At 49.7% G+C, this 15,826-nt stretch overlaps 1 protein-coding gene across 1 annotated transcript in view; it reads left to right on the top strand.

Moving 5' to 3' along the window:
• Positions 1 to 15,826, top strand: part of cobl (cordon-bleu WH2 repeat protein) — a 37,524-nt gene that overhangs the window by 18,801 nt on the left and 2,897 nt on the right. Inside the window, exons 7-17 of the mRNA XM_067238137.1 lie at positions 1,661 to 1,749; positions 1,874 to 1,948; positions 2,969 to 3,154; positions 5,625 to 6,120; positions 6,548 to 6,676; positions 6,796 to 6,836; positions 9,005 to 9,300; positions 10,488 to 10,591; positions 10,902 to 12,646; positions 13,947 to 14,063; positions 14,233 to 14,538. Of these exons, the coding sequence (XP_067094238.1) occupies positions 1,661 to 1,749; positions 1,874 to 1,948; positions 2,969 to 3,154; positions 5,625 to 6,120; positions 6,548 to 6,676; positions 6,796 to 6,836; positions 9,005 to 9,300; positions 10,488 to 10,591; positions 10,902 to 12,646; positions 13,947 to 14,063; positions 14,233 to 14,538 (3,584 nt within the window). The remainder of the gene's footprint in view (positions 1 to 1,660; positions 1,750 to 1,873; positions 1,949 to 2,968; positions 3,155 to 5,624; positions 6,121 to 6,547; positions 6,677 to 6,795; positions 6,837 to 9,004; positions 9,301 to 10,487; positions 10,592 to 10,901; positions 12,647 to 13,946; positions 14,064 to 14,232; positions 14,539 to 15,826) is intronic.

Below are 15,826 nucleotides of genomic sequence, written 5' to 3'. Positions count from 1 at the left end.
AGTCCGGCTTTCATATTAACCTTGCCTGTCTCTACCACACACACTCATGCCCACATACACACACTCATGCCCACACACACACACACTCATATTCACACACACACACATGCATACACACTTAGGGCTTTAGACCTGCAGTTGGCTAGCAGCTACGTGTGCTTTCATATTAACCTTGCCTGTCTCTACCACACACACACTCTCATGCCATAACACACACACCCACACACACACACTCATGCCATAACACACACACCCACACACACACACTCATGCCATAACACACACACACACACTCATGCCATAACACACACACTCATGCCATAACACCCACACACACACTCATGCCATAACACACACACACACACACACTCATGCCATAACACACACACTCATGCCATAACACACACACACACACTCATGCCATAACACACGGTGCCTGCCTAACCAATGCTCTGGGGAGATGCAGTTTGTGAGTGAATAACATGTATGTGTTTCTGCAGAGCTACAGTTGTGTTATGTTTGTGTTTGGTTCATTACAATGTCAGGTATCAATCGTCTTCTCAAGATTTTCTGTTAAAAAAAATAGGAGCATTAGTGAGTGTAGAATGAATCTACAGCTAATTGTACAATTTGCAAGTTTCTGTATATTTATGTATATTATTGGGCGTAGTTATTGACAAGACTGCAGCTGATGAGCAGTTTTTCCTCCTCCATCTCTTTGTAAAGGTGGAGGGGTGAATGAGAGAATATTGAGAAAGGGGCTTTTAGACGGTCATCTTTCAACAACACCGTTGTAGCGCCATCTGCTGGTGAGATTAGTGGTTGTGTCTACAGTAATCAGGTGACGTGTGCTTGTAACCGTCAGCCCTTGCAGGGCTAGTCTGGGCTGACAAGGAGTGCAGCTAGTGGGGCACTTATGGACAGTCCTTAGATTGACATGAGAATGTATGTACTGTAGATATCCAATATTAAATGTTGTTTAGTAAGGGTTGTTTAGTATGGGTTAGAGTACACAGGGTTAAGTTCACCTGTGGTTTGGTATAGCTCAGTGGTGTAACAAATATCCACCTCAAGTGGTAGATCATTTGACTGCAGATCTAGATCCCATGTTCAATTCCCCCTGTGCTGTAAGTCCTTTTGGATAAAAGCATCCAATTAAATCATTACATTACATGCTGTTCTCTCTCTCTCTCTGCTGCTCTGAGCTGTTCTCTCTCTCTACCGCCCTAAGCTGTTCTCTCTCTCTCTCTGCTGCTCTGGGCTGTTCTCTCTCTCTTTGCTGCCATGAGCTGTTTTCTCTCTCTCTGCTGCCCTGAGCTGTTCTCTCTCTCTCTGCTGCTCTGAGCTGTTCTCTCTCTCTCTGCTGCTCTGAGCTGTTTTCTCTCTCTCTCTCTGCTGCCCTGAGCTGTTTTCTCTCTCTCTCTCTGCTGCCCTGAGCTGTTCTCTCTCTCTCTCTGCTGCCCTGAGCTGTTCTCTCTCTCTCTGCTGCCCTGAGCTGTTTTCTTTCTCTCTCTCTGCTGCCCTGAGCTGTTCTCTCTCTCTCTGCTGCCCTGAACTGTGTTCTCTCTCTCTGCTGCCCTAAGCTGTTCTCTCTCTCTCTCTGCTGCCCTGAGCTGTTCTCTCTCTCTCTGCTGACCTGAGCTGTTCTCTCTCCCATCAGAGTCTCTCTCCTCTAGCTCTCTGGGGTCCGGTTCCACGGAGAAGAAAGGCCTTCTGGGATTGTTCACGTTCAGCCGCAGGAAATCCAAGGTAGGAGGAGCGACCCCTCTGAGCGGTGATCTCTGGTGATCTCCCCCTGGATCATTCGTTTAGACTGCGTGAGGTTGTGGTGATAGAGCTTGGCTCTGCATGTTAGCTGTTGGTTCTGTTTCAGACTGAATCCCAGCCGACTGTGGATATGGATGGCCATGATGACAGTTTAACACAAAATACTGACAAAAACTCTAATGTAAGTACTAACCCAACGGACATTTAAAAAATTCTAATTTAACTACTAACCCATCTCTAATTCTATAAAAGATTCAACCTTGAATGTGACTGTATTAATTGCTAGTAGATCTGAAGCTGTGTTCTGCATGTCTCAACACGCTCAGTGCTGCTAGCTGCAGTACCTAGCAGTTCTCGTCCTACTAGTGAATGGCAGTTCTCCTGGTGACCACTAGAGGGCCCTACAGCGTTGCTCCGTGTACTGTGTTTACTGCAGTGTTTCCCACACAGAGTAATTTGTGGCGGTGCGCCACTGAATCAACACCGGCTGCCACATATTGCGTTTCGTAAAAAAAAACTATACTAACTATTTTACACTATATAGGCTAAAACACGCAGCGTATTAGTTCAGCTGCATTTCCTTTCCCTGCTCTCCCTCCATCTCTCTGTCACTCCCGCGTCTCTCTCACATACACACACACACAGTCACAACGTCAGCACACGTTAGCAATGATGCATACCGTTCTAGTAAGACAGACAGCTATATCAGCGAGCCTTCAGCATGAGTACCGTAGCTAAAGGTCTAGGAAAGTGGAGGCTACTTTTCGCTAGGTACCTACGAACATGTCTTAATCTGCTAGACAAGCTCTTTGGTGAGAAGTCTCAGGAGCCCTAGCTACTTACCCGGCGTCATGGAGCTGACCAGCTAAATAGTTATGTAGCACTAGCGTTGCTACCTGCATATAGAGAAATTGTTTGTTGTTGTTGGTTTTTGTGAAGGTTTTGGATTAATATTTAATATAATAAAGTTCTGTGTAACGAAGTATTAACGAAGGAAATATTTTGAACCCCGCCTCCACGCCACAAATTGCTTTCTAATCTGTGGGAAACACTGTACTGCCAGGCTTCTCTCCTGACAGGGGGCGGACGAGGGCAGGGTCAGGCCATGAGGAGAGAGTTGGAAATCCTTTCCAGTTTGAAGGCTCTGTGTGTGTTTGTGCATGTGTGTGTGTGTGTGTCTGACCCCTGCGCTGTGTTCCAGGGCCTGTCTGGGACCTGTGGGGGTGGGTGTGTAGAAGCGCGCCCCAGCACACTGGGTCAGTCCCAGTCTGTGATGAACATCTCCAGGATGTCCCCCAAGGTGGAGCCCAAGAAGAGGAGGGCCCCAGCCCCGCCCGGCCCCACGCCCACCCCACACCTGCAGCACCACAGCCTGGACGCCTACCAGGTGAGCCAGCCGCAACCCCTTCTACCCGGCGCTAGAACCCCTTTCTGTTCTAGAACTGTGTGTGTTGTAGTATATGGGTGTGCTTTGTGGTATGTGAGAGTGTGTGTGTGTGTGGTATGTGAGAGTGTGTGTGTGTGTGGTATGTGAGAGTGTGTGTGTGTGGTATGTGAGTGTGTGTGTGTGTGGTACGTGAGAGTGTGTGTGTGTGTGTGGTATGTGAGAGTGTGTGTGTGTGTGTGTGGTATGCGTGTGTCTGGGGGTGAATAATGTGTGATGATTCCAGCCGTGAGTGACAGCAGTTTTAGGTCAGTGAGTTTGTCAACAGCTCCACAGTTGGTTGTGGGGGACTGTGGAGCCACACAAGAGCAGTAACCCCTTCTACCTGGCGCTAGAACCCCTTTCTGTTGAAGAACTCAGGATGAGACCACTTCTATTCCAGAACTCAATTCCAAAAAGATCATAAATGAAAACATTACATTTACATTTAGTCATTTAGCAGACGCTCTTATCCAGAGAGACTTACAGTAAGTACAGGGACATTCCCCAAGGCAAGTAGGGTGAAGTGCCTTGCCCAAGGACACAACGTCATTTTACACGGACAGGAATCGAACCAGCAACCTTCAGATTACTAGCCCGATTCCCTAACCGCTCAGCCACCTGACTCCCATATTACACTTCCGCTCTAGGACTATTGGCATTGTTATTATTATTATTGGATGCCTGCCAATAATACCTCAGGATTCATGTTCTCAGGGTTCATGTTCGGGGATGGAGGGTTCTCCCTAGAACGAGACCAAGGTCAGGATCACGTTGTTGGCCAGCGACCTCTCGGCTGGGCCCTCCTTTAGTAAACACACACACACACACACACACACATACAGTCTCTCTCACACACACACACACCTACACACACACACACACACACACACACACATACAGTCTCTCTCACACACACACACCTACACATACAAATATATACAGTCTCACACACACACACATACATACACAAATATATACAGTCTCACACACACACACATACATACACAAATACATAGTCTCTCTCACACACACACACACCTACACACACAAATACATAGTATCACACACACACATAAATAGTATCCAGGGTGATGGATAAAGCTAGCCAGTGTGTGTGTGTGTGTGTGTGAGAAAGACTATGTATGTATGTATGTATGTATGTATGTATGTATGTATGTATGTATGTATGTATGTATGTATGTATGTATGTATGTATGTATGTATGTATGTGTGTATGTGTGTGTGTGAGAATGTGTTTGTGTGTGTTAATCCTGTTTAATGCTACGTTACCCGCCTGTCAGGACTGTTGTTGTCAGGGGGGGCAGGGGTTTTGGGGTATTGAAGGAGGAATGCGTTCTGAGACTGACTGTTGGCTGGTGTCAGTGAATTGGAGGTGCTGTGAGGAGCTGTGAGGATGATGGTGGTCCGACCTTGATGACCGGCGCAACCTTCAGACCCCTGGTGCTACCAAGCCTTGAGACAGGGAGGGGTCACTACACTAGCACACAGGGGGAATACTGTCTGTGTATATTAGTGTGTGTGTGTGCGATTGCATGTGTGTGTCTGGTATATGAGTGCGTGTGTGGTATATGTGTTTGTAGTATATGGGTGTGGGTTTGTGGTATGTGAGAGTGTGTGTGTGGCATGTGTGTGTCGGGGGGTGAAGAATGTGTGAGTGACAGCAGTTTGAGGTCAGTGAGTTCGTCAATAGCTCCACAGTTGGGTTGGGGGCGACTGCAGAGCCACAAGAGCAGTAATGACCCACTTACATTGTCCTCCACATACCACTCTACCCTTGGAGTTCAATGTTATCTTCACCTTTGGCCCATATTCTCTCTCTCTCTCTGTTTTTCTCTCTCTGTGTCACACACACACACACACACACACACATGGTTCGTCTCCGCAGGAGGGGAGCCCTCACTGAACTGCTCCCCCCAGGTTTCTTACATGTTTTCTTGAGAGTTGTCCCTTGTCTTCCTGGAGGGTTCAGGGTGGTAAGGTGCAGGTCTATGAGCCTATGTGAAGCCCACTGTAACACTGCGTGCTATACAAATACGATTAGAGTCTTCTATTCTGAGTAACTACCTTTCTGGAGTTCAGATACTTGGAGCGGAGGCAGTGTGGAAGGCTAAGCTGGGCTAGAATACCTCACAAGGCCTAAACATGTAGAATAATGTATTCAGTTTGCAGACGCTTTCATTCAAACCCATGGGAAGGTTTGAAAAGACACTCCAGTCATAAGCTGTACCTATCCCCTACATTACTGCATTTAAGGAGCCATTTGCAAGATGTAGAAACCAGGGTAAACGCAAGAATGCTTGTGTGGACAAAATATAACCCTCCTCTCTCTCTCTCACTCTCTCTCTCTGTGTCTCTGTCTCTCCCTCTCTCTCTCTCTGTGTCTCTCTCCCTCTCTCTCTCCTCCCCCCAGGTGACTCCAGGCTCTCAGTACTCAGAGAGCCTTCAGATGAAGAGGAAGGCTCCTGCTCCTGCTCCCCCTCCCACCCCCTCCTCTGTGACCCCCGCCCCAGACACTCCCTCCTCTGCCCCTTCCACCCTCACCTCCACCCCTGCCCCCAGCTCTCCAGCCTCCAGCACCCCGGCCGCCAGCCTCCTTGCCCAGGACTCGGGCTCAGAGCTCAGCCACAGCACCAGCGACGACTCGGAGGCCGCTGGTTCTCTCTGCAGCAGCAGCAGTAGCAGCCTGGCGGCTGGCCACGCCCCTGGCCACGCCCCCGGCCACGCCCCCGGCCACGCCCCCGGCAACGCTCCCGGCAACGCTCCCGGCAACGCTCCCGGCAACGCCCGCAGCAGTCAGGCTGGCCCTCGGAAACACAGCCCCACCCCCAGCTCTGGGTCAGAGGAGGCGGAGTCAACGATCAGCCTGAAGGTGGACGAGACGGAGAACAACAGACACAGCACCCTAGGTGAGAACAACAGACACAGCACCCTAAGTGAGAACAGACACAGCACCCTAGGTGAGAACAGACACAGCACCCTAGGTGAGAACAGACACAGCACCCTAATAGAGAACAGACAGAGCACCCTAATAGAGAACAGACACAGCACCCTAGCTGAGAACAGACACAGCACCCTAGGTGAGAACAGACACAGCACCCTAATACAGAACAGACACAGCACCCTAGGTGAGAACAGACACAGCACCCTAATACAGAACAGACACAGCATCCTTGGAGAGAGAACACCAGATTTATTGTTCTTAGTTGTGATGATCAACTGATTTGACCCTTCCCAGTTCCCGTTTAGCCGCCACAATGAAAGACCTGATTTGACATGGTTCCACTCCTCAGTCTCAGATCCTGCCTGCTACATCCTCTCAGTTGTTTGTTGTAGGTGCAGAACGTCCAGTGCCGCTCAAACCTCGTCGGACATCGGCCCAGCTTTCCTCCCCCACTCCCCCGCTCTCTCTCCCCTCTCTCTCAGAGCCTCGGGCCACCCTGGAGGAGAAGGAGCAGCACCAGTGTAGGTCCAGACTGCTGTCAGCCAATCTCTCTCTCTCTTTTTCTGTCCATCGACTCACTTCCTGTACTCTTCCTCCTTCCTCCCCCAGCGTACTGAAGTGTGTGTCTGTCCCTTCCTAGTGTACTGTTGTGGACCTGTTCGTTTGCGCTCCAGTCGGCTGTGATCACCACTCGTTCTCTGTCCTCCTCCACCCTCCTGCTGCCGTCCTCCTCCACCCTCCTCTCCTCCGCCACCCTCCTCTCCTCCCTCGATTCTGCACCTTCATCTCCCTGGATCTCCTCCTCCCGTCCCCTTCAGAACTGAACTCCCTCTCTCTACACTTCCTACTTCCTCCTGAAGGATGTCTGTTTCCTGTCTTCAATGCACTGTTAGAAGGGACTCTACATACCCACATCTCTTCTGTGTGCCTGGTTGATGTAGCTTAGCAGATTTAGCATAGCACCTGGTTGATTTTGCTATGCAGATTTAGCTCAGCAGCTAATTGATTTATCCTAGCCAACTTAGCTTAGCAGCTTGTTGATTTAGCCTAGCAAGTTTAGCCTAACAAATGTAGCTTAGCATATCAACACTGTGTGTGAGAGGAGACAGGGTAGCTACTGTAAGAGGAGCTGGCTGCATGTGTCCAGTGTGTATTGAGTGAAGAATGATGCTGATGGCGTGTTGAAAGGAGATGATGAGCGAAGTCATCTGATCCACAGATCAATGGTTCCCTAGCGTAGGTTTGGTGATGGTGGAAAACACCGTAGACATGAGCATGCTGTCTTTAAACTGGGAACATATTTTGTTAGCTTTGTGAGTTTTATCGTTTTTTTTTGTTGTTTCTTTTTACATACAATGAATATGTAAAGCTGATTTGTGTGAAGCGTTTGGAATCCTTCCTGGTTCTGTATCTGCCATCATCTCAGGCCTCGTGTGTTTCCTCCTGTTGTGAATCCCCCACTGCAGGGTCCGTCATCATCAGCTAACCCACTGCAGGTTAACTCATGCAAATGGTATTTGAAAATGTTTGGAAAAAACATAGATATTGTTCAGTGATTAGAGCATTTGCAGATCAAGAGGCCTCGGGTTTGAATACCCCCCCCTTACCTCGCTTTAGATGAAAGTGTCTGCTAATTGATGACTGCATTATTATTATTATTATGTTTCAAATGACATTGGAGGCAGGTCTTAGGACACAACATGGTTTGTTGCTCTAATGATGTAGTTCTGTAATGGTGTTCTCAATGGAGATGAGTGGTGTTTACATGTTCCCTGTGTTGGGTCAATGGAGATGAGTGGTGTTTACATGTTCCCTGTGTTGGGTCAATGGAGATGAGTGGTGTTTACATGTTCCCTGTGTTGGGTCAATGGAGATGAGTGGTGTTTACATGTTCCCTGTGTTGGGTCAATGGAGATGAGTGGTGTTTACATGTTCCCTGTGTTGGGTCGTTGGCCAGTCTGTAGACACATCTGCTTATGAAGCCACTGTTAGGTCACTAGTTGGTATGGATCTATATTTCACAAAAAGGAAATGTATTTACACTGTATCAAGTGCAGAATCACCACTTAAAGAGTTGCAAGATCATTTTGAAGTGGAAGCAGTCTTCCTTTTAAATTAAAGATATGGAAGACCTTTCTTACGAGACTTGGGCCATACTTCCGGTTGTTCCTTGTTTGTGTGTGTGGACTGTGCACAAATCTACCGTGCATGTGTCTCCTTCCGTTTCCCAGACTTGGTTTGGGAGTGTTGGTTAGCAGAAGGTGAGCAGAAGGTCAGACTGTTTGTGATTATGGTTTGGAAGGATGAGCATGCAACTTGAGCTTGTGTATGAACTGTAGGAGTGTGTGTGTGTCTGCGTGTGTGTGTGTATTCCTGACTCTAACATGACTCGCCTCATTGCTGGGAAGGATGAGTGGGTTCTTAGGAAGGTTGTGAGCCCGAACCGGACAGGCCGCACACACTGCGTGCCTGTGTGTGCAGTTGTGCCTGTGTGTGTGTGTGTGTGCCTGTGTGTGTGTGTGTGTGTTTTGAACTGTATCCAACCTCCTCTCCTCTGTTTGCATGTCCTTCACCTCGTCTGCTCTCTGCTTCTAACAAGCCAATGCCCAGCTCTCTACTAACTGATACCCAGCAGGACTGTGCATGACAACGTAACACCACAAACTGCTGATGTGGGTGCTGATGTGGATGCTAATACTCACATTAACAGAAGATGCTGCTGCATGTTACATGTGGTGATGAATCTGAACCCTTGATCTTCCTCTTGTGCTTTCCACAAGCTCTACTTTGTGTGTCGCTTTGATTAAAAACGTCTTGTCAAACTATTCTAATGGCTTCCATCTAAACGCCGTGTCTTTCCTGGTGCCTGGTCAGCCTGGCTGTACTCGCGGCGGCGCTCCGTGGACGGACACACCCCGGACACAGACGAGGAGGAGGCGGCTTCGCTGGCCAGCAGCGACAGCCTCCAGGACCAGGGCTACGCCGCGTCCGAGGGCATGGGGGAGGTGGAGGAGCCCAGGGCGGTCGGCCCGCCCGCCGACGGAGGCCTCTCGCGGGGGCCGGGGGGAGGTCAGGTCCAGGACCCGCCCGGCGACGGCTCCAGCGACAGCGACGAGGGTTGTGCCACCTGGGGCTCCAGGCACAGGTGAGGAGTCGTCGCCGCGGTAACGGGAGCGTGTCACGGGACATTTGTATTTATTTAGCTGATGTGTTTTCCCTCTAAAAGCGACAGGCTGATGGAGAGAAAAGCAGAACAACCACTGATGGGAAAGGTTAGGTTTAATAGTGTTTGAGTGCGTAGTCAAGGACCGGTCTGTGTTTGCCAGGTGCTGTGTTTACCACGTCCCAGCGTGTGCACCTGTAGCAGAGGTGTTTAGGAAGGGTCCCATTCACTCACTGCTCCATCATCCAGGACAATGACCGTAAAGGAGTAACACTAACACAGGAACCCTTCAGGACAAACCACAACATTATGAAGAGGAAAGTGTAGAAAGGCGTTTGAGTTCCCGTCCAGGTTTAGCTGTGGTGAGAGGTCTGAGGAGATGGGAGACACGTTCTTCTAAACCCACCACAGTGAATGATCTCCTCTCTCCCTTCCTGTCTGAGTCGCTGACTCATGTCTCCATCTTCCTCACGACTCAGCACCGGCTGGCTTTTAATGGCTCGTTTTATTGAGCCAAACATTGAATGATAACTGACTGCAGCACCACATGTGCAGCAACTGAGAAGCAGCCAGGGGGCTTGGAGCCTGCCTTAGCACGAAGAGAGAGAGAGAGAGAGAGAGAGAGAGAGAGAGAGAGAGAGAGAGAGAGAGAGAGAGAGAGAGAGAGGAGAGAGGGAGAGAGGGAGAGAGCTGGGAAGACAGGCAGAGAGGAAAGGAGAAAAAGGTGGAAAGAGACGAGAAGACTTGAGGAGAGAGAGGGAAGACAGAGAGATAAGGAGTAAGAGAGATGGTTTGAGATGGGAAGAAAGAGGAAGGAGAGAGTGAAAGCTCTGAGCTGGCGTCTCGGACCCTCCCGTCTTCTCACACTTTTAGAAAAGATCTTGGAACATCTTCTCCTCAGCTGTTTTAAATAACAGAGCAGCTTCATGTCTGTGGGGGACATTAAACTTAGAGAAAATAAGCACTGGATTAACATACATACAGAACGTCAATAACTCAGACTCATTTGAGACCTTGAGTTTAGAGTACTGTAAGTAATAAACTTTGAAGTAAATATTTCAAAGAGACTTGAATTACACTTGAAAAGAGTCAACATAACAAATAGATATTTACGTAACGTGCAAAGCACAACTCTCCAAACCCCAACATCTTCTCATCCATCCCGACAGACACAGCAGAGATGCCATCCACAGGACGAAAGCGGGCAGATCTGAGGGCAGCTATGACGAGGACCCAGAGCTCCCGCTGGCCAGGCTGCATGCTGAGCTGGCAGGTGAGCTCCTCTCGCTGTGTGGGGGGAGTCAGCAACAAGGGTGCAAGTTGGTTTTTATAATATGGGTGGGACAGCTTTTCTTTGATAACCCAGGATGCTGCCATTTAATATAATTATCTTCATAAAAAGTGTGTGTGGGGAGAGGGACAGAACAGGACAGATTTGTTGTTTTTCTAAAGTTGGTGGGACAATGGCCATGTATAATATAACAGACTTCCCTGGTCCACCATGATAGCTGTCCTCTCACGATGCTGGTCTAGTATCGATGCACTCACATCTCTCCTTGTCTCTCAATCCATGCATCCTGTAGTGCAAGAGAAAACTTGCTCCTTATCTCCTGAGAGTAACGAGATTCCGGTGTCGGCGGTGGATCTGGACGTCCCGGTGACGGCCATAGACGAGGTCCTGGAGGAGTACGAACAGAGCGAGGCGGAGCAGCGGCGTGCAGAACCCGAGACGGCGGCCGCGGGCCACCACTCCACGCAGCAGCCTGGCGACGTGGGCCGGAACAGGAACAACAATGCTGGCTCGTCCTGCGGCCGAAACCAGGCCAGCAGCGCTCAGACGGGACCCCTCTACATGCCCAGGAGCGAGCCTCGTACACAGGGTTACAGCGCAGAGAAGGAGAAACCAGCTCCGGGGACGAAAACTAAACCACAGCTCCAGAGGCAGAAGGCGACCGCGGACACTGACCCTAATCCCGGGAACTCCCGCAAGCTCCATGGTCCAGAGGACGGCCCGAACTCTCTCCCCTCCAGCCACTCCCAAACTGCCAAGAAAGCGGAGGGAGGTCCTGCCTACAGAAGCCATTCCTCGTCCAGTAAAATAACCCACAGCCCCGTGTCTCGATTCGGAATGAAGACGTTCACCGTTGTCCCTCCCAAGCCAACGGTGGCCCCGACACCGGCCCCCACCGCCCCCACGAACGGAGCCATCAAGATCGACGAGCTCGGAAACATGGTCCGAGTGGACCTGCACAGGAACATGTTCGGAGGTTCCTCTGAGTCAGGCATCAGTGTGGAGTCTCCTCTCCTGGGCCGAGCCAAGGCCTTCTGGAGCTCAACCGAGAAACAGGAAGCTGCTGCCCTGGCTCCCAGCAGAGGGCCCAGCATGAGGGCGAGGGAGAAGACCGAAGGAGATCAGAAAACATCTCTTGTCACCGCCGCTTCGGGCGCTGCAGGGGGAGTCAGGCTGGAGGAACGTACTGGGGAGGTTGCGAAGGAGGGCTGTGCTGAATCAGATGGAAACCTTCCGGAAACCTCACAGCAGCCCGTCAGCCTGCCTGTCAAACCTGTGTCCGTCCCGGACAAGAGAGACCTGTCGTTCCTGAAACCCTCCAGGAGAACGTCCAGCCAATATGTGGCGTCGGCCATCACTAAACACACAGCCAAACCCCCTGCTCATGTTGTCAACATCACCAGGATCCCAGAATCGTCTGTCCCTGGGAAAAAAGGTGCCTTCAGCTCTCTGGAAGAAGGCCGGCCCGTTCAGCGGACTCCATATCTGCCTTCTCACAAACCTGAGAGCTCTTCAGGCGAGGGCAGAGGAACGACCGACTTGAACTCTCACTCTGGAGGTCCTAAAAGGTCAACTAGCTACTCTGACAGCAGCACAGAGAGGCAGGAGTCTGGGGCACTGAGGCCGGATAGGGGAGGCTTAACTACCGCCTCAGCCAGAGGGACCTCCAACACCGCCAACCCTAAACCCGCCCTGCCTGCAGCCCACACCTCTGCACCGAAACAAACCACCCTGAACTCCCACAGTAAACAGACTCCGGTCCATGACCAGGCCCCGGCCCAGAAGCGGGACGCCCCGAGCATCCAGACCACCACTCTCCGGCCCCACGTGGCCCCCCACCCAGAGGCTCCACCCCCAGGGGAGGTGCAGATCTCCGGGGGCGTGCCCCTCCCAGATCCCCAGCAGCTGAACAACGTGTTCGGCCCCGTGAAGAAGTTCAAGCCGGTGATCCTGAAGTCGGTGGAGAAGGAGACGACACTTCACTCGTCTCTGATGGAGGCCATCCAGACGAACGGAGGCAGGGACCGTCTGAGGAAGGTCAGACGTCTGGCCCACCACCATCACTGTATTATTTGCAGGGCTTAACAAAATGGGGCTTGTCAAATGTAAATGATAAGGAATTCTGGCCATTTTTCTTCCCCCACCATACTTCACATTATACAGGGGGTAGAGAGAGTCGTCCACTAATCACGTCCACTGGAGCAGTTCTGATGGGCAGGCAGCGTGTGTGTGTGAATGAGAGGCAAAATGTAAAGCGCTTCAGGCACCGATAGGTGCCGTTAAATGTGCTGTATTTAAATGCAGCCCATTTAATTGACACCAAGGTTATAATCGTAAACGAAAACGAACAAAATAACGAAAACTAGGTGGTAAAAAACATTGTCGTTAACTGAAATAAAAATTAAAACGAGGCATCACAAAAAAACGATCACAAAACCAACTAAAACTGTATTGTATGGTCGCAAAACTTAACTAAAATAAAATACAATTATAGAGTAAATGTCCTTAGTTTTCGGCTTTGTCAATGTCTTTCATAGAGCAAATAAGTTTACATTTCCGACTGGGAACCCAGAAATTAGTCCTATTTGGGATAACTTTGAATATGACTGTGTGTCAGATAAAAGCAAGTGCCTTGCAGCGGAAGGTGGTGAAATATGTGGAAAACATTTTAAAGGGAAAAATCCCACAAATTGGAAAGTACATTTCAGAAGCACGCACAAGGAGGCTAACCTAGCTTACCTCAATAAGGTAAAGGACAATGCCAAGCCCCCCTCCCCTGAAACAGAAGCTAACCCCGGTACAGGGTTAGGCAGCATGACGGAGACAAGACAGAGAACACTACAGCACTGCTTTCACCAGCACCGATAGCTGCTGGTTAGTAAATACACAGGAACACCACAAACGGGGGGAAGCGTTGGTTAATATGTTAATACAAAAGACTAACACTAAAACTAATAAAAACTAAACTGAAACTAAGCATTTTCAAAAAAGAGAAACTAAACTAAACTAGAAAACCTGCTTTAAAAACTAATTAAAACTAAACTGATAAGAAAAAGCTAAACTGAAAAGAAAAAGTCTAAACGAAAAAACAATATATGAAAAATGCAAAACTATAATAACCTTGGTTCACACAGACAAGGAATTTACTGTGGCTGGAAGGTGCATAAAATAGCTATAATATACAAATAGGGCAACATACAATATGGCAAAGTGTCGATAAAGTGTTAAAGTCAGTGTGAGTCCTTGGCCTTGTCAAACACTGCAGATGTCAGCAGATTGGTAGTACTGATTGTGCTTGTCTTCATGGGTTTGAGCGTGATAGTCGTGTTGTCTCCAGATCGCTAACGGCGGCAGCGTGGCGGTCAAGACGTCATCCTTCGTGGAGGAGGAGAGCGAGAGGTCTGCGCTGCTGGCGGCCCTCAGAGCTCCTAGCAGCTCCGGGAGGCTGAAGAAGGTCAGAGTTCAGCTTTCTGTGGCGTTTCTGCAGATTTACCCAGAATATATACTGATATAAGATTATTATGGAGTTGTTCCTGTTATTACTGCTACTCGAATGTCCCAGTCTGTTCTCCTGTTCTCTGGTTCTCCAGACAAACTCACCAGTCTGTTCTGTGGTTCTCCAGACCCACTGTGAGGCAGCAGATGAGCTGGAGCAGTCCAGGAGAACTGAAGTGGAGAAACACCATGTTCCCTCTCCTCCTTCCCCTTCCCACTCTGTCCCTCTCCCTCCCTCCACGATGCCTCCCCCTCCTCCTCCTCCCTCCACGATGCCCCCCCCTCCTCCTCCTCCCTCCATGATGCCCCCCCCTCCTCCTCCTCCTCCTCCCTCCGGCCAGCCCAGGCCCAGCGCGGGGGGGAATCCTGTCCTGGCTCGGGAGGCCATGCTGGAGGCCATACGGTCTGGCAGTGCTGCTGACCGCCTCAAGAAGGTATGCAGGATTAGATGACCACTCCCCTGAACACAGGTTAAGACCACACCCCTGAACACAGGTTAAGACCACTCCCCTGAACACAGGTTTAGACCACACCCCTGAACACAGGTTAAGACCACTCCCCTGAACACAGGTTTAGACCACACCCCTGAACACAGGTTAAGACCACTCCCCTGAACACAGGTTTAGACCACACCCCTGAACACAGGTTAAGACCACTCCCCTGAACACAGGTTTAGACCACACCCCTGAACACAGGTTAAGACCACTCCCCTGAACACAGGTTAAGACCACTCCCCTGAACACAGGTTAAGACCACTCCCCTGAACACAGGTTAAGACCACTCCCCTGAACACGGGTTTAGACCACACCCCTGAACATGGGTTTAGACCACACCCCTGAACATGGGTTTAGACCACACCCCTGAACACAGGATTAAACCCCTCCCCTGAACACAGTTTTAGACCACACCCCTGAACACAGGTTTAGACCACACCCCTGAAAACAGAATTAGACCACGCCCCTGAATAGAGGATTAGACCACACCCCTGAATACAGGTTTAGACCACACCCCTAAACATGGATTTAGACCACTTCCCTGAAAACGGGTTTAGACCACACCCCTGAACATGGGTTTAGACCACACCCCTGAACACGGGTTTAAACCACTCCCCTGAACACGGGTTTAGACCAAACCCCTGAACACGGGTTTAGACCACACCCCTGAACACAGGTTTAGATCCTTACAGGTTTAGACCCTAACCCTGAACACTGGTTTAGATCCTTACAGGTTTAGACCCTAACCCTGAACACTGGTTTAGATCCTTAGAGGTTTAGACCCTAACCCTGAACACTGGTTTAGATCCTTACAGGTTTAGACCCTAACCCTGAACACTGGTTTAGATCCTTACAGGTTTAGACCCTAACCCTGAACACTGGTTTAGATCCTTACAGGTTTAGACCCTAACCCTGAACACTGGTTTAGATCCTTACAGGTTTAGACCCTAACCCTGAACACTGGTTTAGATCCTTACAGGTTTAGACCCTAACCCTGAACACTGGTTTAGATCCTTACAGGTTTAAAGCCTAACCCTGAACACTGGTTTAGAGTCAAAGTAAAAATGTGAAGTGGTATTTAAGTTAAAATGTGTTTTTATCTCATAACCACGGATGTTACAGTGGTATTTAATAGAATATTTCCCCCTGCCCAGACGGCACTGTAACCCCACCCCTGGTGTCAGTGGGGCGGAGTTTAAACACAGTAGGCTACAGGACACACAGGTAT

Source organism: Osmerus mordax, chromosome 6 (genome assembly GCF_038355195.1).
Source record: "Osmerus mordax isolate fOsmMor3 chromosome 6, fOsmMor3.pri, whole genome shotgun sequence".
Lineage (NCBI taxonomy): Eukaryota > Metazoa > Chordata > Actinopteri > Osmeriformes > Osmeridae > Osmerus > Osmerus mordax.
The sequence above is the reverse complement of the archived record's forward strand: the minus strand, read 5'-3'. Positions and strand labels throughout refer to the sequence as shown.